This window comes from Myotis lucifugus, unplaced genomic scaffold (genome assembly GCF_000147115.1).
Source record: "Myotis lucifugus unplaced genomic scaffold, Myoluc2.0 scaffold_43, whole genome shotgun sequence".
In the NCBI taxonomy this organism is placed as follows: domain Eukaryota; kingdom Metazoa; phylum Chordata; class Mammalia; order Chiroptera; family Vespertilionidae; genus Myotis; species Myotis lucifugus.
The window spans coordinates 1173706-1197167 of NW_005871091.1; the positions used below are offsets into that span (position 1 = coordinate 1173706).

The 23462-nt window shown below is 41.5% G+C and overlaps 1 protein-coding gene across 1 annotated transcript; it reads right to left on the reverse strand.

Annotated features, from left to right (window-relative positions):
- Positions 1–29: 29 nt before the first annotated feature.
- ZNF483 (zinc finger protein 483) lies at positions 30–10632 on the reverse strand. Its single transcript, XM_014455182.2, has 6 exons — positions 10584–10632; positions 8363–8847; positions 6356–6438; positions 5704–5830; positions 5225–5317; positions 30–1597 (listed from the first exon to the last, which is right to left on the reverse strand). The coding sequence occupies exons 2-6, from the start codon at positions 8748–8750 to the stop codon at positions 30–32; spliced, it is 2259 nt and encodes a 752-aa protein (XP_014310668.1). The 5' UTR covers positions 8751–8847; positions 10584–10632.
- Positions 10633–23462: the final 12830 nt, after the last annotated feature.

Sequence of the window (23462 nt, forward strand, 5' to 3'; positions counted from 1 at the left end):
CCAGAGTGAAATCCCCGATGTCTGATGAATTACTCTCCAGAGTGAAATCCCCGATGTCTGATGAGGCCTGAATTACTTTTGAATGTCTTCTTACATTCCTTACATTCATATTCTTTCCTTCCAGTGTGAATTTTTAGGTGCTCTACAAGGATTGAGCTTCTACTAAAGGTTGCTCCACAGTAGTCACATTCATAGGGTTTCTCTCCAGTATGAGTTCGATAATGTTCATTAAGAGATGAGCTCTGACTGAAGGATTTTCCACATTCTTTACATTTATAAGGTTTCACACCAGTATGAATTCGCTGATGACGACTAAGGAGAGAATGGGTAGGGAAGGCTTTCTCACACTGACTACATTTGTAGGGTTTTTCTCCTGAATGAAGTCGCTGATGATAAATTACAGATGTAAAATGGCTGAAAGTCATTCCACAATCATTACATAGGTATGGTTTTTCTCCAGTATGAATTCTCTGATGTCGGGTAAGGCAAGAATTCTGTCTAAAGGCTTTTCCACATTCAGTACATTTATAGGGTTTCTCTCCAGTATGAATTCTCTGATGCTTGGAAAGGGATGAGCTATGACTAAAGGATTTGCCACAGTCGTTACATGTATAGGGTTTTTCTCCAGTATGAATTCGCTGATGTTGAATAAGAGATGAATTGTCACTAAAGGGTCTCCCACATTCTTTACATTTATAGGGTTTTTCTCCTGTATGAATTCGTTGATGTTTAATGAGGTGGGCAGTTAGGGTGAAACCTTTTCCACAATCATCACATTTGAAGGGTTTCTCTCCACTATGAGCTCTACGACGGGGTGTGAAGGATGCACTCTTACTGAAAGCTTTCCCACAATCATTGCACATAGAGGGTTTTCCACCAAGGTAAAGTTTCTGCTGTTTGGACAGTGTGGTACTATAATCAAAGGATTTTCCACATCTGCTACATTTGGGGGATTTTTCTCCAGTCTCTGTTCCCTCATCTTTATTCGAGGTTGTATCCTGATATTTACTTTTCCGACATTTCTCACATATAGGGGTTTTTCTTCTCTTAACAAGGGATAAGCTTTGAGTGAAGTCTATCCCACAGTTACTGCACTTCTGGGGCTTGGTACCCATATAAATTTTCGGATGTTTCTGATGTTTAGTAAGAGATGAAGAGTGACTTAAGACTTTCCTGCCTTCCTTACGTTTCCGTGGCTTCTCTCCAGTGTGCTCTTTGCGGTTCATAACAAGGTCTGAATGAAAACTAAAGCGTTTCTTGCATTCATTATACTTCCGAGATTTCTTCCGTAAGTAGACTCTCAGATGCTTAACTAAATCCGAAGTTTCCTTGGCATTACTTGCAGAGGGGCCCTTTTCTGAGTCAAATTCCTCACCCTTACTGCCTCTCCCATGAGTTTTCTTTTGTGTGCCTGCTACTTTCGAACATTCCTTATTGCTACGGCCCTTCTCTAATCTGCCGCGTTTGGAGGATTCTCCCATCAAGCCATAATCACCACACATTAAGTACCTATCTATTGTTTTTTCTAAAGTCGATTCGTCCATAAGAACATCTTGATTTTGAACAGATTCCTTCAATTCACCTCTAGGTTCACACTCTAAAAGAAATAACACAGAATATTTCCTGTTTGCAATAAAGGAAGGTGCCGTATTTGGGACTAAAATAGGAATAGGGGCAGTAATGACTATGAGGATTATGACTTGGACAATTCTCAAATACACTCTATAAAACAAGGAAGGGAAAGTGATATAAAGAAAATAGGTAAACATAGGGGTTAGGAAAAATATTGAGGAAGATGAAAAGTTTGTGCTTTATCGTTAGAAATGCAAGTTTTAACCTCCATTTCAAATTTTGAAAACAGGCTCAAACTTATTCTTCCTGTAACCAATATTCCTTTTTCAAACAATAATAATATTAGTGCAAACATTTATTGAATACTTACCAAATGCCAGGCCAAATATCAAACACTTTACTTGTATTTCACTTAATCTTCACAACAGCTCTATGAAATAAACCCTATTATTATCCCTGTCTTGTGAATGTGACAAGTAGGTACATAGAATGTAAGTAGCTTGCCCAAGGCCACATGTATTATAAGTGGCAGTGCCAGATTTTTAACCTAGTCTGACACTAAAGCCCAGGCTTTTGATCCCTATACTATATTGTTTCTTCTCAAAGCAGTCAAATAGTACTAAGTGTATAGATATGCTATGCAATAACACCTATGCTAGACTTTCAAAGGTAACCACAATCTGGCCCTATCAACCTATGGATACTTTAATCAGGCATCCATTTACTGTCCCTAATATACTACAGCATTTTCAATCCTATTCTTTTATTTTTTAAAAGAAATTTTACTGATTTTTAAAGAGAGAGGAAGGAAGAAGAAGAGAAAGAGAGAGAGAAACATCGATGTGAGAGGGAAACAATGATCAGCTGCCTCGTGCACACTCCCTACTGGGGATGGAGCCACAACGCGGGCATGTATCCTGATTGGGAATTGAACAGGTGACCTTTTATGCATGGGATGATGCCCAGCCAACTGAACCACACCAGCTAGGGCTCAATTCTATTCTTTTAGTGTTAACACTTCACACTACTTAGAATGTAATTCCACAGTACCTTCACTCCCACAAATATATAAATTTGACAGGGCCTAGGGTTCAAGTCGCACAATCTCCACAGGGCCTTTTCTAGTACTATACTCTTTATACCCTTCTCCAAACTTTGAATTCATTTATTAACCATATCATCATCCTGACTCTTAATTATGAGATTACATTGTCACTTTTATAAAATTGTAAACAGAAAACTATAAAACACAAAATTCTACTACCCAACAATTAACTATTATTAATAACTCTGTGTATTTTCTTCTAGAAATTGCTCTATATTTTAGATAGAAAAATATGCATAATATATAGGCTTACTTTTCTTATTCAAAATTCTTTCCCATCTCATTGGTCAGTCTTCATAAAAATAATTTTAATCAGTTACATAACAACTAATTCTATATTATTATATTTATGTGTTAATATTAACATATATTAGCTTATTAACTTTGAATGTTTATCAAATGATAAATATTTCCTCAAAAGAGGAATCATAAAAATAGAATTATTGAACTAAAGGGTAGAAAAGTTATACTATCACATGAAGTATGACGAGCAGAAGTACCTGAGTACTCATCTCCAGTCAAATGATCTTTCTTTAAATCTTTGTGAATATGATTTATAAAAAATAGTATTCCTGCTTTAATGTGTATTTCATCATTGCTCAGTTGGTTGGGCATTGTACTGTGCCGAGGGGTTAAAGGTTTATTCCCAGTCAGGTCACATGTTCAGGTTGGTGGCTTGATCTCAGGTAGAGGGTGTGCAGGAGGCAGCCAATTGATGTTTTGCTTTCACATTGATGTTTCTCTCTCTCTCCCTCCCTTCCTCTCTCTCCAAAAATCGATTTTAAAAAATCTTAAAAAGAAAAATATGCATATTTCATTCTTGACCAGTGACTTAGAGCATTATTTTCATGTCTATAGCTATTTAAATTTTTTTAAATATATTTTATTGATTTTTTACAGAGAGGAAGGGAGAGAGATAGAGAGTTAGAAATATCGATGAGAAACATCGACCAGCTGCCTCCTGCACATCTCCTACTGGGGATGTGCCTGCAACCCAGGTACATGCCCTTGACCAGAATCAAACCTGGGACCTTTCAGTCCGCGCAGGCCGATGCTCTATCCCCTGAGCCAAACCGGTTTTGGCATAGCTATTTAAATTTTAATTTTCTCGGTTATTTTTAATTTTATCAGCTATCTGCTCAAATTCTTTGCCCATGTTTCTAATAGACTCGGTGTTTCTTATTGTTTTACATGAGCTTTTAATAAATTATGGCTATTGACTGCTTTGCCTGTCAAAATCTTTTTTCCTCCGGTCTGTTATAAAATGACTTTTAGACAAGTTGTACATCTAAATGATGCTTCTTTTATATAAGAGGGAAGGACATATATTTGTACCAATATAGACTTTTACCTGCTAGATTTTTAGAATACAAAACATTTTTAGAATCCATTTTTGGAATTACTCTCCCAAATGCTACTTAAACATAAGGCAATTGCTGTCCTTATGGAAACAGCCAATAGGTTGTCTAAAATGAATGGTTAAGAAGATGGAATAGCACAAAGTGAATCTTTTTTTTTCTTTAAAATAAACTAAGCTATTGATATATAAGTAATTATTTTTTAAATGTAAAATTTAAATGTAAATTTTTACATGATGTCCTCTGGATAAATTCACATTGATCCTTCAAGATTCAATTCAGCCCTAACCGGTTTGGCTCAGTGGATAGAGCGTCAGCCTGCGGGCTGAAGGGTCCCAGGTTCAATTCCGGTCAAGGGCATGTACCTTGGTTGCGGGCACATCCCCAGCGGGAGGTGTGCAGGAGGCAGCTGATCGATGTTTCTCTCTCATCGATGTTTCTAACTCTCTGTCCCTCTCCCTTCCTCTCTGTAAAAAAATCAATAAAATATATATTTTTTAAAAAGATTCAATTCAAATGTTAACTAAGCTGTTGCTCCTAATATTTTTCCACTGTTCCTTATACTTGCCATTATAGCATAAATCCCATTACGAACAGTTTTTGTTTTGCTATCTGTATCTATGGTGTCCATAAAAATGCCCTTTTCAGATCTTTTCTGTGGCACTTAACTGGCAGAACAACAGCTGCTGCTGCTCTATGAATCCACCATGGCATTCATGCCTCGGCCACTTTCCCACAGCTGGTCACAGTCGATGACAAGTAGAGCAGGGATACTCAGGCCCATTTCTGTGAGACATAGGACTCTGAGAGGAGACTTGCCAAAACTTCCTTAAACTGCATTTTAGTCTCAGACTCTTCCTACCCACCCCTCCTTCCCTCTCCTTCCCAGGTGTTATACCTACATCACGCTCTGACCTCACTCCCAGCCTCTTCCAGAGCCTGCCCCGTTTTTCACTGCAATTTTTCCTAATAAGTCTCTGGCAAGGCTAATCATGTCATAGCATCTACTTCTCAGAGAACCCAAACTAACAGTCTGTTAAAATGAACATTCCGGGAAGACTACGTGTATATTCTAATCGTCATTCTATGTTAATTTAGCAAGATGGCCCACCCAACATTTCAAAAGGTCTTCCCAAATGACTTGGCAAGCAACTGTTTTAATTTCCTCGTCTACTTTTCGCCAACTCACCTGGTATGGAGCCTTTTGAGACTTCTTTTTCCAGAAGCCCTGGTTCAACCCACGGTAGCTGGGAAATCACATCTAATTTGGTAACTGGAAAGCCTGCTCATAGAGGAAAAAAAAACAACATGAAAAATGTCTGTTTTCCATAGAACAAAGTCAGTCAGCATTCACACATAGAGTCTGGTTCTCCAGGGAAGAGAAGATACTGTCAAATACAGACAGCAATGCTGAAATTTGAAGAGAACATGGGGGAGGTTTGGTCTTGATGAGGGCAAAATGATTCTCAACATTTCCAATTCAATGAAGCAAAGACTCTTTTTTGGAAAAAACTCGGCGGAAAAGTACATTTTCAGGACCCATTTTTAGGATTAATCATATCATTCCTGCATGCCCAGCCAAAACAGTAGCAATTGTCTTTTTTCAAAAATAGTGGCCCAAAAGATACCCAGGTTTGATGCTAAATCATAAAGAGAAGGTGTCTTTACCCAGAAATTCTAGGTGCCTACAGTTCTCCAGTAGCACTTCCTTATATATCTCCTTTTGAAAAGGTTCCAGCTTCCTCCACTCTCCTCTGGAAAAATTCACAGCTATATCCTTGAATGTCATGGGTTCCTAGAACACCAAACACAGTCTTTTTGCATTGGATTATTCCTAAATAGATCCTAAGATTTCAGAAAATATAAACTATTAGTTTTGGTAGTATTTAAATTTCTAAGGATTCCAAAGCAAGCTATCAATACTTACCTATTTCTTTCTTATCGTACTACACTGGCTATTCAGAAAATACTCATTAACAGCAGTAAGTTTAAAACATCCTTATCTTTTTGTGGGCATTATAAGAGCTGCTTTTGATTTTCCAGCTGGGGATGTTTTTTATCATGTTAGGAAATACATTTCTATTTTCACCTGGCTAATTGTATCAGGAATAACTGTTAAATTTTAGCAAATATTTGTTTTTATTAGCGTCAACCTTGTGACAAATTCTCCAGACTGAAAAAAAAAATAGAATGTGAAGAATAACTTTGAAGAATGACAACAGGAGACTGTCTTACTTATTCTATCTAGTATTTTTATACCAGTCAGTAGGAGGTCAGTAAGTATTCACTTAAGAATGAAAACCAGTGAAAGGACACTTACCCCGGACTCAGTATTTGGAAGGACAGAAACCGTTGTATCTTCTTCAGGGTTCTCCTCTTGGGAAATAACAGAATCTTGAGAAACTGGATGGGAAGAAAAAAAATACAGTCCAGGCTTTCAAATGAATTCCTCAGACTAGAAATTCCTATATATGTCTCTGGAGAAAAAGGTCATAAGAAACAGAAAAAGTTTTCTTCTACTCTTTAAAACAGAAAGGAGAGCCATAGATATAGATTCCCATTAAAACCCAAGCTTACCCCCTTACCCTGTAAAATATCCTTTCAATTCCTAAGATCACAAAAAACTGATTTCATTCATTCTATACACCCACAGTTTAATGTATTCAGTTTGCATAATTTACAATATTTATAAGATGCATTAAGGTAAAACCACATATTATATATTAATTTATTTTCTTCATAGTCCTTCCCTTGCACAAGAGTCACTCATTAAATGAAAGCACCAAGCTGGTCTCAAGAACTGACTCCAGCTCTGAAATCACCATCAGATTCCTAAAGACAGAATCAGGAATTTGAACCTATGAACTGAATGTGTTAAATACCCCAAGATGTAGCCCTAGTTTGGCTCCGTAGATAGAGTGTCAGCCTGAGGACTGAAGTGTCCCGGGTTCTATTACGGCCAAGGGAATATGCCCAGGGTTGTGGGCTCGCTTCCCAGTAAGGGGTGTGCAGGAGGCAGCTGATCAATGATTCTCTCTCATCAGTGATGTTTCTAGCTCTCTCCCTCTCCCTTCTTCTCTGAAATCAATAAAAATATTAAATACCCCGAGATATTAACAGTTTCTAATAAAGGCAAAGTGGCTTTTCTTTTAAATCATATTTTACTTTCTTATGAAAAGTATTTTAGGCAGTTTATTGATTAGATAATCAATGGAAGTTAGGAATCAGAATTATGCAATCAAAGAGAAAAAAGGGATTGTTATAAGGAAACTGCTCATTCATGAATTGAATGCTAGAGCAATCAATTCATGAACTTCTTGATTGCAGGGGCCTCCACACAGAGGCCCCAGTTTTGTGGAAGCACCGGTTGCATTGACAGACAAGTCGGAGAGGAGTCAGGAAGACCAAATTTTGGACACCAATGAGCTGTGTGACCACAAATTAAGTCTGTGGAGATAAACACCCATCTATCTCAGAACTCCTGGTAGAATACAAACTGTCATGCATATGTACTGAGAGCCTTATGGTAAATAATATACATAAATATTTGGAATATTTGTAGCATATAGAGGGATTATATACAAGTTGAACCACATGCTCTCAAAAGGGCTAGCCACCCTAGAAGTCTTTTCATCGATATTTTACAATGATGTAATCATGTTGTAATTCATAGTGTCCATTGTATACACTAGTATATAATGTGTAATAATGTAATTATGAAAATGTCAGCTGTTCCCGAAGGCTATGGAACTGTACTATCCAACAGGGTAGTTGCTGGCCACATCTGGCTATTTAAGTTTAAATTTAATTAAAAACTCAATTCCTTATTTGCACCAGCTTGAAGTGCAAAAACAGTGCAGAACACACTTCCATCATCACAGATATTGGGCAGCACCATTCTAGGAATGTGCTGCTGCACACACTGGAGTTAGAAGTTAAGGCCTGGCTGGCTGATATGGTTGTGACTCCAAACATTTCCAGGTAAAGTTTTTCTCTCCTGCGTTCTAAAGTCCCCTCTTGCTCAAGGGAAAGAACTTACTGTTTCTTGAGCATCCACCATGTATTATACTTGCCTTATTTATTCCTCACAACGCTATAGATAAGATGGGATCCCCTTGTTACAGCTAAAAGAATTTAAAGTTCTGAGAGGTTATGTAGCTTCCCCAAGATCACACAGTAAAAGACAGGGAATTCAAACCCAATCCCACCTCCAAACTTAGTCTTATATTAGCCTCCTCTTTAGCAATATATTGCTACCTTTTGGGGAGTTCACTCTCATGTGCTAAGGAGATCTTTCCCACTTCCTCCCTCCATCTATAAATCTCACCTTCCTTTCCTTCAAGCGTTCGGGTCAAATCCTCTATTAAGGTCACCACTTTCTCACTATTCTGAGGGCGTTGTGATTTTACCCAAATCCTGATCTCCCCGGGCAAAATGGACAGGAATTGCTCAAACACCAAAAGCTCTAAAATCTGTTCTTTCGTGTGGATGTCTGGTCTCAGCCACTGAAGGCAGAGCTCCCAGAGCCGATTCAGGGCTTTTCTGGGTCCAGCCTCTTCGGAGTAACAAAACCACCGGAACCTCTGTCTGAGAGACTCTGGGTCAGGAGTGTTTCCTCCCAGGATGGCTTCTTCCTCCCCAGGTGTATCCATTCTCAGGTGCTTGTTTTGTTCATTTGAAGCCAGAGTGGGAGGCTCTGAGCTGATGGCCGTCATCTTGTTCACGGGTATTACCGCTTGCCGTCTGTATCACCAGCAGGAACTCAGTCCCTTTAGACTCTAATTGGATATCAGTACAGTCCACCAACAGGCACTATAAATGGCAAATATCAAGGATTCAGTTTATGGTCTTGTAGGAACTGTCAAGAAATATAAAATATTAAATAAGTGAAATGAATCATTAATCCTAAAAACATTGTTCTTGGTTTGGTTCATAGATTTAGATATATAGATATAATTATACAGGTATATATTCTCAGAGGCCTAAGACAGCCTTGCCCAGCTACTATATTAAAAGCATAATTTTCTTTGTAGGTGAAAAGCCGAGGAGTTACTTAAGGGTAATTAAAGGTCCCCTCGAGAAAAACAGTTTCTTCAGACTCAATACTCCTCATAAGCAAAAGTGATCAGAAAAGGCTCAGGGCTACAGGAAGAAACAGTCGCAAACCTATTCGTCAACTCCTGCCCTCTCTCAGGGAATGGCCACACATTTCCACCAGTTGCTCAACTCAGAAGCCTGATTTCATATTTGCCTAACAAATTTCTCACATAATCAATATCCCAATTCTGGCAGCTTTAATTCCTAAGAACCTCACCATTCTATCCTACTGAAACTACCTAAGGAGTGGCTTCTCCAATCCAGTATCACACTGTAGCCTAAGCAACATAAGATCTCTCCCCAACTGTCTCCAGATAAAATAGAAACGCAGAGGTCAGGCATGATGATCTAGAGACCCTGTCCGCATGACCTCGCCTCTTGAGCTCTACCTAGTGCCCTTGATGGACACTGCAAGAAAAAAAAAAGTACCTCCTCCCACCAAAAAAAAAAAAAAAGCATCTCCCCATTCCCTTCGATCCTTTGCACTAGCGCCATTCCTTCTCCGTGGAATGCTCTCTTCTTTCCCTCTCCAAGCAAAGGTTTTCCATTCTTTAAAACTACCACCTTTCTATCCTTTCATCTGTCCCCTCTGGGTGAAGCTTTCTCTGAACCACAGGTGCTTTTCTGCAGAGCCTGTCCTGTACGGCACGCATTTTTTTCATTCTACAAAGAACGGATCGTCAATGAGCTGGGAACGGGGCGCTCAGGAGGCAGGCAGGATAGGTCGCACAGGGTCCCCGCCCCCACAGAGCACCCAGCCTGGGATGTGCTGCCGCGCAGCCAGTGCCAGAACACTCTCCTCCTACTGCAACTATGGTACCAGCAATTACCCACCTCCGAGCACACAACCCGGCACACGGTACGTATGACGTCACTTATTCCTCGGCCAAATATTAGGCGCCGACCACGAACCCGGCGCCTTGCTGGGCATCTGGGGCTCTGCGGCGACTAAGACACTCCTCTAGGTCTCCAGGGAGCTTACAACAGAAGCACCGAGAAAATGTGACGCAGGCAGAAATAAGTTCTCCAATGGGGGTGGTAGTGGGGAGGGGGAACAGGTGGGGATTTGCCTCACAGGGAGCCTTGGCAACGCTGAAGACATGTTGGTTGGCACGACTGGGGAGGAGAGATGCTACAGGTACCTAGCGGGTAGAGCCGGGGATGCCGCTAAACATCCTGCCATACAAGGGACAGCCGTCCTCCCCCCACGCACACATAACAAGGAATCTGCCCGCTGAAAATGCAAAAGTACCTAAATTGCTAGACCCCGGGAGCAGGGAGGGGGTGGGGGAGAGCTCGGTAATTTAGGAGGGTGGCCACCTCCCACCGGAGCTGCGGGATTGGGAGCGCAATATCCCAATATCCCTCGGCACCCACCCCTACCCAAGTGCATCCTCGGAGCCGGCGACCTGGTGGTGGCCCCCAAATGAGGGGCCCTGGGCAAGCACTACCTGCATCAGGACCAGCAGCCAGGACCAGCGCTACCGCAATGAGCTTCCAGAAGCTGGTCCTGCAGTAGCTGCGCGCGCAAGCCGGCGGGGGACCACTGCGCCTGCGCACGGGCGCAGAACTACGATTCCCGGGGTGCGCTCCTCTCGCTGTGCGAAGCCCTGCGCTTTCCATAGGCTCCCACCCGGGCCTGTTGCGCGCGATCATTGGGAAGCGGCCGGTGGGCTCGGCCACAGAATTATTGCTGCGCCAGAGGCCTCAAGGCCTAGAACATTCTGAGGTTTTCACATCGATGATGTTATATCTCCTTGGTAACCTCAAACCGTGTCGCCCCCCTCCCCTCCCTATCCATCCCAAATCGAGGCTGGGAAAACCCACCGCAGAAGCGTCTTAGTGATGCATTCAATGCAAGCCACGATTCATGCTGCAACTTGAATTAAACAAACATTATTTTTATGACTTTCAACCTGCCGCCATGGTCCAAAACACCATCATGCTTCGCCTGAATGATTGCAATAGCTTCTTGATTTCACTCTTCTTCACAACACAGCCAAAGAGATGCTTAAAAAACGGAGCACAGAGTATGCCCCTCCTCTGCCTGAAACCCTGCAAAGGCTTCCCATTTCACTCAGAGTAAAAAAATCATATTTTTGCGGAGGCCTATAAGGCCCATGGAATCCGGCCACCCATGACTTCCCTGACATCTTCCCCCACTTCCCTGCTCCAGTCACAATGGCCTCCTCACTCTCCTCTCCCTCCAACCTGCCTGGCACTCCTGGCTGACATGCTCCTCACAGAGGTAGCAGTATGTTTCACTCTGCTGATCCTTCCTATCTTCTCAGTGACGACCTCCCACCACTATCCCTATATTGCAACCCCACCCCTTCCCACTCCTGTTTCCCCTGCTAACAGATCATATACTAGTAATTGTCTTATTTGTTTACTACTCATTGTCTGTCTTCTTCACTAGAATTGTTACAGAAAACCAGAGAAGAACCAAGCAACGCTTAGATAGATGGAGTTACATTTATTATTATTACGGGTGGGCCCAGAGGAAAATGTCTCTCAAATTCTGGGCGAAATCACACAGGAAGTTTCATGTATTTATACCATCTTATCCTCTTTGTCTCCCAAATATGGGGTTCTGTTCCAGTCCCCTTTGCAAGTTCTTAAAGAGCTCCTATGTGCTGGCGCTTTGAGACCTCGACCAAAGGCTTGGCCTGACGCCAGCACTGATAACTTTGTCTGGAGAAGGTTTAATGGCCTCTCTGAAATGGGAGTAGTCTTATTTTCCTTATTATTTAAGCCAGCAAGCATTTACAGAAGCCAGAAATAGCAGGGTTAAAATTTCAACAGCAGTTTTTATATAAGATGGATGCTTCAGAATATCAGTTCCACAAAATAAGGATTTTTATCTGGTTTGTTCCATGGAAGTACAACCCCCCTAGTCCAAGCAGTGCCTGACACATAGTCGGTGCTGAATAAATATTTGGTGACTTTCTGGGCACTTGTATGAATTACTAAGGGCATAGCCAAAAGCTCCTCTGAGGAACTCTAGAGGATTATTTGGAGGGTCCTAATAACTAGATGGCTTTTGGAGGGGTGGAATGAGGAGAAAAAGATTGAAGGAGCAGGATGGGACAGACCAAGCTCAACTAAATGAAGCCGCTGGGTTTGTTTCAAAGGCAGCAAGGCAAGCTGTGGAGGCAGGGCTGCCTCAGTCAAGAAGCAGCTACATCAGTCCCAGGTCTGAACGCATATTCTTCTCCACCTACCTCAGCTTGGGTGGCTGAAAATGGAGGGGCATCAACGAGTAGCTGGTGAAAGTAGAGGAACATGGAATGAAATCGGCTCATTAGTTTAACTGGGCAGGTCAGAGAAACAGTCGTGGTTCTCAAACTTCAATGTACCTTACAATTACATGGTATTCTTCATTTGAATACAAATTTTGAGACCCTCCTCCCATACAACCTGTTGCAGGTGATCCTTGACTACACTTTGAGACACACTGCATTAGTTGAAATATTCTGTAATTAAATGATGCGCTACATATGAATAAATTACCAGGAAAGAATGAACCCTTCTTGGAACTGGTGGCCAAACTGTACATTTTTATTCAAAGCAACCATCATGGTAAAGAGTGGTGGATTGTGCATCAGTAAAGAAAGAGCAAACGACAAACAAATCAATAAGCTGGTGGGATCTCTAACCAGGATAAATAGACTTAGGAATACTTTAAGCAAATAAATGGGCTTCTTGCTTGTTTGTTGTTGGGTTTTTGGGGTTTTTTTTTTCTAGCGGTTTTGGCTTCAGTACGGAAAATAGATTGGAAAGGGTAAGGCTGGAGACAAAGTTGATGCACTATGTGGCAAATTATATTTTGTAAAGATAGCTGCACCAATATATCCATATCCCATCTGGATATATATTCTTACAATGTGATGTTAAAGTCCTTCCATTGAGAGGAGGTATCGATGTTTCCTCCCCCTTGATCTTGGGCTGACCTCTGTAACTACCTGAGCCAATAGAATGCAATAGAAGTGACACTGCCTGGCTTCTAAGACTGGGGATATCCATGTAACCAGCATCCATCATCCCAGAAGCCCCACTTGCTCTTTACTCTCTTTCAGTCATCTCCCAAGGGTGACTGAAACAGAGCAGAATAGTTTTGTTTTCATACCCTAGAATCTAGAGTCTACATAACGTGAATCATATATCTACTCTTTGTATATAGCTTCTTTCATTCACATTATATCTGTGAGATTTATCAGTATTGTTGCATGTGGTTATAAATCAATGAAAATCATTTTTGTTTTCATTGCTGCACAGTATTCCCCTGTGGCCTGTTATTTCTATTAAAATTTCTCTCATTCACAATTTCTTGCCCAGCCTCTGTTCCCCTATAGACAGGTGGGGAGGAAGTGTGTGTGTGTGTGTGTGTGTGTGTGTGTGTGTGTGTGAAGGGGCCAATCTGTCTAGTTTTCCTGCCTTTCTTCAAGAATCACCCACTTTAGCCCTAACTGGTTTGGCTCAGTGGATAGAGCGTCAGCCTGCAGACTGAAGGGTCCCAGGTTCGATTCTGGTCAAGGGCATGTACCTTGGTTGCGAGCACATCCCCAGCGGGAGGTGTGCAGGAGGCAGCTGATCGATGTTTTTCTCTCATCGATGCTTCTAACTCTCTATCCCTCTCCCTTCTTCTCTGTAAAAAAATCAATAAAATTTTTTTTTTAAAAAAAAAGAATCACCCACTTTAAAACAAACTGAAGAGCCACGGTCCTGCCTGCTCCTCCTCACCCATGTTGTACAGAAATGACACGCAGGGCAGGGAAGGGTCCTGCCCAAGGTCACTCGGCTGGTAAATTGGCAGCGAACTAGCTTTGAGGAGAAGCCTTCTAGGAGGGGGAAGCGCATCTTCCCCCATAGTTGGAGGGAGGAGGACAGCCTAGGAGTTCAGGAGAGGAGTTTTAAAAGTTTTGTTTAAATGCCAAACTCTATCCAAAAGAAATACTACAGATGAAAGAGGAGTTTTCCTGACTGAAGCCCTGTGTTTCCCACCAGGCAGCCTTGGAGATGTCTCCTTAGGACCCTGAAGGCTTCTGAACTCCTACAGTTTGAGTTGCCTCAAGGACACCAAGTCCCCACCTCCTAGTGCCTCTGGCCCTGGCTCAGCTGAGACCACCAAGTATATAATGAGGGGGTAGGGATGGGCAAAAATGGGTGAAGGCGGTCAAAAGGCACAAACTCCCATTTATGAGATACTAGAGACCCAGTGCATGAAATTTGTGCGGGGGGAGGAGGTGTCCCTCAGCCCAGCCTGCACCCTCTCCAATCCAGGACTCCTCAGAGGATGTCCGACTGCCAGGATCAGGCCTAAACTAGCAGTCGGTCATCTCTCTCACAATCCTGGACCGCTGGCTTCTCACCACTCACCTGCCTGCCTGCCTGATCGCCCCTAACTGCCCCTGCTTGCTGGCCTGGGCGCCCCCTAACTGTGCCCCCTGCTGGCCTGGTCACCCCCTAACTGCAACCTGCCGGCTTGATTGCCCCTAACTGTCTCTGCCTCGGCCCCCGCCACCGTGACTTTGTCTGGAAGGAAGTCAGATATCCGGAAGGTGTTTGGTAAACCCAGTCTAATTAGCATATTACCTTTTTATTAGTATAGATTACAGTCCTGGGGATGTAATGGACAGCATGGTGACTATAGTTAGTACTGGATTATATGAAAGTTACTAATGTTACTGGAAAGGAGATCTGGCCCTTAGCGGGTCTGCCTAGGGCCAGCTGGTAGTGTGTGGGTTCTTGACTTCATGCAGGAAACATTTCACAACACAAGTGCAGGTGAATTTTAGAGGATGTTTTTAAAGCTGAGACAGTAAAACAAGAAAGGGGTGGGGAAATGAGCCTGGCTGGTCTGCTTTGGCTCACTGAGCCAGAGAAAAGGGGCCTTGGGGACAGGTTCAGGGGGTTTGTCTGGGGCGAACTGCCACTGCCCATTGCTGCCCTGGCTGCAAGCCTGGTTGGCAAATAGCACTAATTGAATTTCTGCCATCTGTCTCCCTGAGTAGGGCGATTTAAGCTATTACCTGTTGGATGGGGAGAAGTGCAAATCATTTACTCTGAAATGTCCCTGGTTTAGGGAAGATAGGATTTACGAGGTGGCCGCAAACTGCTTGGCATTTAGATTTTCTAGATGGCTGCAAACTGCTGTTGAACTATCTGTCTTAGTTTCTGTATTCTGCTTGTCCTGGCTTACATCACAAGAAAAAACAAATTGTTAACTATGTGGTGATGGATATTAATTAAACTTATTGTAACTGTTCTGTAACACACACATATATAGTATACCTAAAACTTATAACTTATACAATAGTATACATCAATTATGTTTCCATGAAAAAACATATATATATATATATATCTATCTATCACTGGTAAACTTTGAGAGTAACACTTGAGCTTTATCAGGATAAAGTGAGAAGCCAGAATGCAAAGGATTAAAGACTGTTTACCATAAGATTCCTTAAAGAAAATAGACTAAGGCAAGGTAAGAGGGGAAGTGACAGAACAGAGCCATTTTAAGGAGAATGAAATTTGCTATTTAGACTAGTGGGATGGGGTTGCTATTGTCTTATTGTTTGTCTTATTGTCCAACTTTCCCTTCCCCCATTTCTATTAATAGTCCCAACTCCCCACTGCAAGGTGGACAAGTGATCCAAAGTAAATCAATCAACTCTTCAGTCCCGGGATTTTAATCTTGACATTGTCAAAGAAATCAAACCTGGTTTTGTGTTTGGATCAGAGATATCAGAGGTGACTTTAATTTCTACAGCTATGGGAGAGTCATTCCAAATACTCTTGATCTGATAAAAGGAACTGGGGGGTGGGGGGCGGAGAACAAACTTTCCTCTACCCTCAAGGTTCTTCTGGCCGGTCTAATAATCATATAGATGTGAGGCAGATTAGCAAGAGAAAAGAACCAAATTTACGTATGGGAACCTCACATACAAGAGAGACTCAGAGACTCTTCATGCAGAAGAGGCTCAGAGACAGAAAGGCAGAAAGGGAACATAAGACACCGTGAGCTAGGGATGACGTGAGGTGCCTTAGGGGTTTCAAAAGGTCATTGTAATGCAGGGTGATAAGAAGAGCAGACCTTTAGTCAATAGAAATTTGCCTTGCCCTCTACATAGATCAAAAGAAGGTACCTCTGATAATCTCTATGGACAAGGCCTCTAATTAAAATTCTTCTAGGTAGTTAAGGGGGTGGGGTGAGATGGACACAGAAGCTTCTCTTGAGCCTGCAGCTAAAGTTGCCTTTAGCTCAAAACAATCTGCATACCACAGAGGCACATCTTGGGGTGACTCATTCTGGACCCGCACAGAACCCATACACTATATATTGTGAATTCATTTATTGCATAAATAAGATAATTTAATTACTTAAGACAGGGGTCTCTTATTCCTTATTAACATTAAATAAGCTATAATTTTAATCACAAGAAATAGAACATGCAAATATTTGAGATTTAATCATGATCTTTGCCCCTTAAGAATTCATTGATTCATTGTGCTCCTCTGGTCATCAGAATGTAAAATTTTTCTCATCATCTCTTTTTGTTGTTGTTATTGAGAGTGGTAGACCAACAGAGTACTTTGGATTTCCAGAGAATTTGTGTCAGCAAGATTGTTTACCTCTCACCTACCATTTCAACCTATAGTTTCTTTTAATTTTAACCAAGTGTAAATCAAAGTTTGGAGCTTATAATTCTTATTCTACAACATTCAGAAATGAAAGACTCTTGTTACGGAATCATCTGTTGCAATTCCCTGGGGAATCTTTAAGTTCCTGGTGCAGAGTTCTTGGAAGCTGCTCGCTTCCTATCCTTCCAGAAACCTACTTGTTTCATTTTTCTTGTTTCTGTGAACTACTCCAGTACTCTTCTATAAATATTTTTGCACCTACGTGAGTCGGTTTCTGTGCTAGGAACCAGAGAAACCCTAACTGATACTACTTAGTGATGATCTACAATAGTGAGTAAAAGTGAGGGAGAAAGAAGATAGAATTACAGGCTACTCCCAGGTCTCTGATTTGGTCAATTGGATGTTGGTTCACATACTCTGAGGGATGCAGGAGGTGGATTTGAGAAGGAAGATAAGTTCCGTTGTGGATACATTGAGCTTGAAGCTCATGTAGGACATCTAGGTGGAGATGTCCAAGAGACTTGACTGGAGAGAGAAATTACAGTCATTTAGTAATTGAAGATGAGGGAGTGGGATTGCAAAGCAAGAACAGGTAGAGTGAGAAGTGGTGTGAGGCTGAAAAACCCAAAGGACTTAAAGGGGTGGCAGAAAAAGACAAGGGAGTGAAGGTAACTGATAAGCAGAAAAGAATTAGGAAAAAGTGGCATAAGGAAAACCAATGGAAAAGAGAGAGTTTTGAAAGGGAGGATTGAGTCAATTGTTCAAACAAGACTGAGATGAAAAAGTGTTTGCCAGAGTTGGCAGTTGGTTGTTCCTCAACCGATTAGTTTCAGGGAAGTCCAGTAGGTTGAGGAAAGAATTAAGGTGCCCCTTAAATATGAGAGTAAAAGAGGACTTGGGTAGTTTTTTTTTGTTTTGTTTTGTTTTTTTTTAGTTTTTTTGTTTTGTTTGTTTGTTTTAATGACAAACTAGGTACAGAGTAGGATAAGGAGGAAGAACACTGAAGATGAACTGTTCTGGAGCAAGGGTCCTCTGGGATACATGGAAATTTTTTTAGGATACATGGGCATGGATAGTATTATTAAGAGAATCAATCTCTAGATCATTCATATTCTTTCTTCAAATTGCTTTGGCTAAGAACACCTCCTATTTCACAATGGTCCTCTCACTTTACGAAAGCAAGCCTATCTCTCAGCCATCTCCAGTCCAACTGTGGTTGATTGCCTCTAGAGGAAGAACGCCGGGACAAGGGGACAATTTGATATGTTAAATTAGGTAACAAGGAAGTGAATTTCAATTGGGTATCTTTTTTATTTTTATGCAAAAAAAACCCCTGTCCTTTTCATTAAGGAGATACATTGCCAATAAAATTTTACTTTTTATGTTAATACCTCTCAAAAATTGTGACATAAAAATATGCTAATCATTAGTAGTTGAAGCCTTCAAAGAAGTTGTAATATATTTATGTTGTTTTGATAAATTGTGTATTTTTAATTATGATTACTCAATCATAATAATTTTAAAAGAACCATGAAAAAATTTATAAATATTCTAATATGTATACATATATTTTGAAGAAAAGAATAAAGTAAAAGGTTAGACTTTCAAGGTTAAAACTATATTGCATTGGTATAAAATTATTATGGGGGATGGAAAGATTGCCTCATCCTCTGAAATGCAAGGTGGAGTAATATATTGTACCAGGTCAGCTTTTTGCTTTTTTCCAGTGATATTTGGGAGTGAAAAATAAAGTGAATAGTGAGGTTTGCCTAAGGTTGGGAATTGATTGGCACTGTCTGTGAGAACCCACGGAAATGTGGATGAAAGGGGCTACATGCTGACCTGACAAGCTCAGGAGAGGCCTGCATGGCGGTCTTGCAAACTTGGAGACCTAAAGTAACCTCAAAGGATGGTCTGAAATTAAACTTTAACTAAAAGCAGTTATGGTGGGCAGTTACGTCCTGGGCCAGTATCTTCACTGACAAGGTCAACCTTTACCTTAACTGAGCCTATCTGTCTTTTTGCATCTATGATAACATACCCTTGAAATGTCTGGGTAACTTGTGACTTCCCTTTATCTGGAGCCCCTGGGGCACAACCAGGTGTGCTGGGTCCCAGGACAGATACCACAGATTCCTTCATTATCATGTTAATTGTTCCTGCACCCACCTAAGTATGTGTCTATCATTTTACTTTTTATCCAGTCCCAGGGGTTTCCCTGCTTTGCTTATCCCTCCTCCTTAATCTATCACCAATGAATTTCATGTAACCCACCTATGTTCCTCCTTTTGATTGAAATGTATAAATACAAATGTAACCCCGCCATTCTCCGGAGCACTATCTCAATTCGTTGAGGTTCTGCTTCCCGGCATATGTCGACAGTTTGGCTCAAATAAACTCACAAAAATTCTTTACAGGTTTCAATGGTTTTTTACGTTAACAGAAAGAAGGTGCCAGTAAGAATTCATTGCCGCCCTGGCCAGTTTGGCTCAGTGGATGGAGCATTGGCCTGCAGACTGAAGGGTCCTGGGTTTGATTCTGGCCAAGGGCACATTTCCGGGTTGTGGGCTTGATCTCCAGTGGGGGTCATGCAGGAGGCAGTCGATCAATGATTCTCTCTCATCATTGATGTTTCTATCTCTCTCTCTCTCTTCCTTCCTCTCTGAAATCAATTATATATATATATATATATATATATATATATATATATATATATATATATATATAAATTCATTGCCATCTTTGGGATTTTGGCTAAAAATGGAGTAAGTGGTATCAGAAGAGGACACACAGACCAGGAAGCAGTCAAATGGTTGAGGTGATGATGATGATCTAAAATGTACTCTAAATCTACAAGAATGAGGGCAAAATGGAAGGATTCTATATATTGTGATTAGAGACTGATGTTTCTGAGTCTGATTTTTAGAATGTTTTGAGTCATAATATGATTTTACTAGAGGCCCAGTGCACAGATTGGTGTACTGGTGGGGTCCCTTGGCTTGGCCTGTGGGGAATCAGGATCCCAGATTGTGAGAGGAAGGTTCTCAGGTGTTGCACCCCAGAATCGGGCTCCTTCCTTTCTGGTTCCTGGTGCATCACGGAGAACTGCAGCTTCCAAGTCACTGCAGCTTGGTAGCTCCTGTGTTGAGCGTCTGCCCCCTGGAGGTCATTGTGCATCATAGCTACAGGTTGGATGGTCGCTTAGGCTTTTATATATATAGATGTGCAGTGATATATTCTTTAATCAATAACTGACTGAAAAGAGCAAAGATGAACCATTATTGTTGTGAACTCTGTTGGTAGACTGGACCCAGTCTCTAACTCTTTCAGCAACCAACATAAATACCATATGAGACTTATTTATATAGAATTTTGGCTTGTTTGGAACTTTTTGGGAATGGATAATTGAATCATTTGGGATAGCTGGATTTTCTAGATAGAATTGTTTATTATAACCATTTTAGATGAAAAGCTTGGTAAAATATACTTCATACTCCTTTGTTTTCTGATGCTGATGTACTAAACATAATTTTACTATTTCTTGATGTCACGACTAAAACCATGAACATCAATTACTCAAGTGAAATAATTTCAGGGCCTATGGGGTGGACAGTGGTTTTTGTACTTTATAAATAACCCCAGCATGCTTTACTTTTCGAATTCATATAGTTTCTTTTCATAGTTTTCCTGTTTCTTATTTCTTAGGGTGTCTATTAGGACTTCTGTCATCCAATGGTACCTGCCCAGAAGAGCACTCTTTGATATTCTGCTTCTAATCTCCTTAGACTATGGGAAGATTATTTACCTTATTAGAACTGTGCATACATTAAGTGTGATGAGGGCCTACAAAAGGGGAAAGGGGACTTTTAAGGAGTAAAAGGCACATTTTTAGTTCTTTGATTTTGTGATATCTTATTTTGGTTTCTCAATGGTCTCTTCTCTGTCCTCTGTTCATTCCTTCCCTTCCTCCAATGCCTTCTTGTCTGTTTTTGAAAGTTGAAGTAAATTCTAGATAGGAAGGATCTCAAGGCCTACTCAAAACAAAAGTGTGTATGTAGTAATAAGATGAAGCTATGCCCAGCTGGTGTGGCTCAGTGGTTGGCTGTCAACCTATGAACCAGGAGGTCATGGTTTGATTCCCAGTCATGGCAATCCTGGGTTGTGGGCTCAATCCCCAGTGTGGGGCGTGTAGGGGACAGCTGATCAATGATTCTCTCTCATCACTGATGTTTCTATCTCTCTCTCCCTCTCCCTTCTTCTCTAAAATCAGTAAAAATAAAGATGAAGCTATGTAATGGGAAAAATAAACTATAGTTTGAAGGGAGAAGCAACTATTAAAAAAAGCTAGAAGTATAGTAAAGCCACTGGAATTATAACCACCATTGTAAGCTGCTATTAACTATGATATATAATAAGTTGTTTTTGCCTGACAATTTCACATATACACATAGAAATGTATGACTTCATAAAGATATATGTATAAGAAAGTTTTACAGTAGCCTTGCTTGCAATAGTAAAAAATTGTAGACAACCTAAATACTCATTTGTAGGGGAACAATTAAATAAATTAGGTCATGTATTTATTATGCAGCCATTTAAAAGAAGGAGGTAGCTCTGACATACAGATCATAGTGGTTAAGAGTGGACTCTGGATCCACACTGCCAGGGTTCAAATACTCTCTCCACCGCTTTCCAGTTGTGGCACTTTTTTTTTTTTTAACTGATTTCAGAGAGGAAGAGAGAGATAGAAACATTAATGATGAGAATCATTAATCGGCTGCCTCCTGCAGGCCCCTTACTGAGGACTGAGCAGGCAACCTGGCAACCCAGGCTTGACTGGGAATCTAAATGAACTGTGACCTCCTGGTTCATAGGTTGACACTCAACCATTGAGCCACACCAGCTGGGCATCCAGTTGTGGCGCTTTCGATATGTTCTTCAACCAGCTGTGTCATAAAAATCCCTACTTCATAAGATTGTTATGAAGATTAAATGAATTCATCCAAGTACAACACTTTAAACAGCGCCTGGCACATTAGTATTAGCTACTGTTATCATTACTGCTAGGAAAGGACAACTGTGATATATCGTTTGGTGAAAAGATAAAGTTTCAGAATATGTGTAGTATGATTTCATTTTTGTCAAAACAAAAATCTGTGTACACACGTATATAATTTGCACACACATGGTCTCTGGAATTTCTATGTAGGAGGAACTTATGAGTTGCTAGCTGGTTTTGTCTGGAAGTAAACTTGCCTAACTTTTTTTAAAAACATAGTTTCTCTATTTTTTTTTTTTAAATGACTTTAGAAGGATCTATTGGAGGTTATGGAAAGTCAAAGTCTCCCCCAACCAGTCCTTGGTGCAGCCACTTTATATATTCATAGAAATGGTCAGAAAAGGTTGTGTACACCACTTTTAATAGGAATTATTTCTAGGATGAGGGGATGGTGGGCAGGGAGGTAGGGGACAACCTTTACTTTATACACTTCAATATTGTATTCTTTGAAAATAGTTGATTGTGTATTGACTGTCAACAACAAACGAAAGCGCCAAAATATCCTCAAAAAAAAAAAAAAAGGAACTGGTTAATTTAATGTACTATGAAGTCATGAACAAAAACTGTGGTGGTGCACGGCTCTTTGAATTAACATGGAAGAATGTGTGTGGGGGGAAATATTGATGCAGAACTTTATAGTGATTGTGAATCCCCTCCCCACCCAAGGCGTATTTGGGGCTGCACATACCCGTGTGCAGAGACAAGCCCTTGCAGGCTGTGCGCTCAACTGTACCTGCTAACTATAGTTTTCTCTGCCAAGTGGGGTGAGGGAAAGGGCTTTTACGTTTTTTATGATATTCCAACTTTCTGGACATTAACTAGGGCTTTATAGATGTCCACCCTTAGGAACAAATGCAATGTTACCCCATTTACAATCTTGATTTCTCACTCTTATTAAAAAAATGTATCTGATCTTGTACCTAATTTGTTACGACAGTACCATCACTTAAAGCACTGCAATTATGCAACCCCTTAATTTGAATTCCATTTTGCAAGCGTTTTTTTCTTTTTTTTTTCATGACCTCACAAACTGAAGGGATACAGTGAAAATCGGTAGATCAAAAGTAAACTACTCGGGTCACCAAAAGGAACGTAGGTATGACAACACATTTTAAAACACAGCTCAGAGAGGCATCTATACACTTGAATTTGAACTTTAAAAAATCGGTTCACTGAGCTCTCAGTAGGGCTCAGTGATTTCCCTTCTCTCGGTAGCCCTCGCTCCCAAGAGCACCCGAAACCTACACCTGATCGCGCCCAAGGGGGAAAGGGGGCCCGGGGAGCCCGGTCCGGGGCGGCTGGCGGGGCCGGGCTCGCTCGGGACTGAGTCAGCGCCCGGCGCCGGGGCCGAGAAGTTCGGCGGGAGGCGCAGGGCGGGGCTTCCTCCCGCCGACTCCGAGCCGGGCTCCCCTTGCCCGAGTCCGTCCACGTCTCTTCCTCGGACAGGCGTGTTTCTCCGGGTCGGGGCCGGCAACGTGACAGCCGCCGCGCTCTCGGAAAGGCAGCTTCCGCCCCCGCGGCGAGGAGCTTGCCCCCGTCCGAGCCCCGGGCCCGCGCTTCCGAGGACCACCTCGCGGGTGGGCAGCGAGCGGCCCTCGGGCCGAGCCCGCCCTAACGTCTC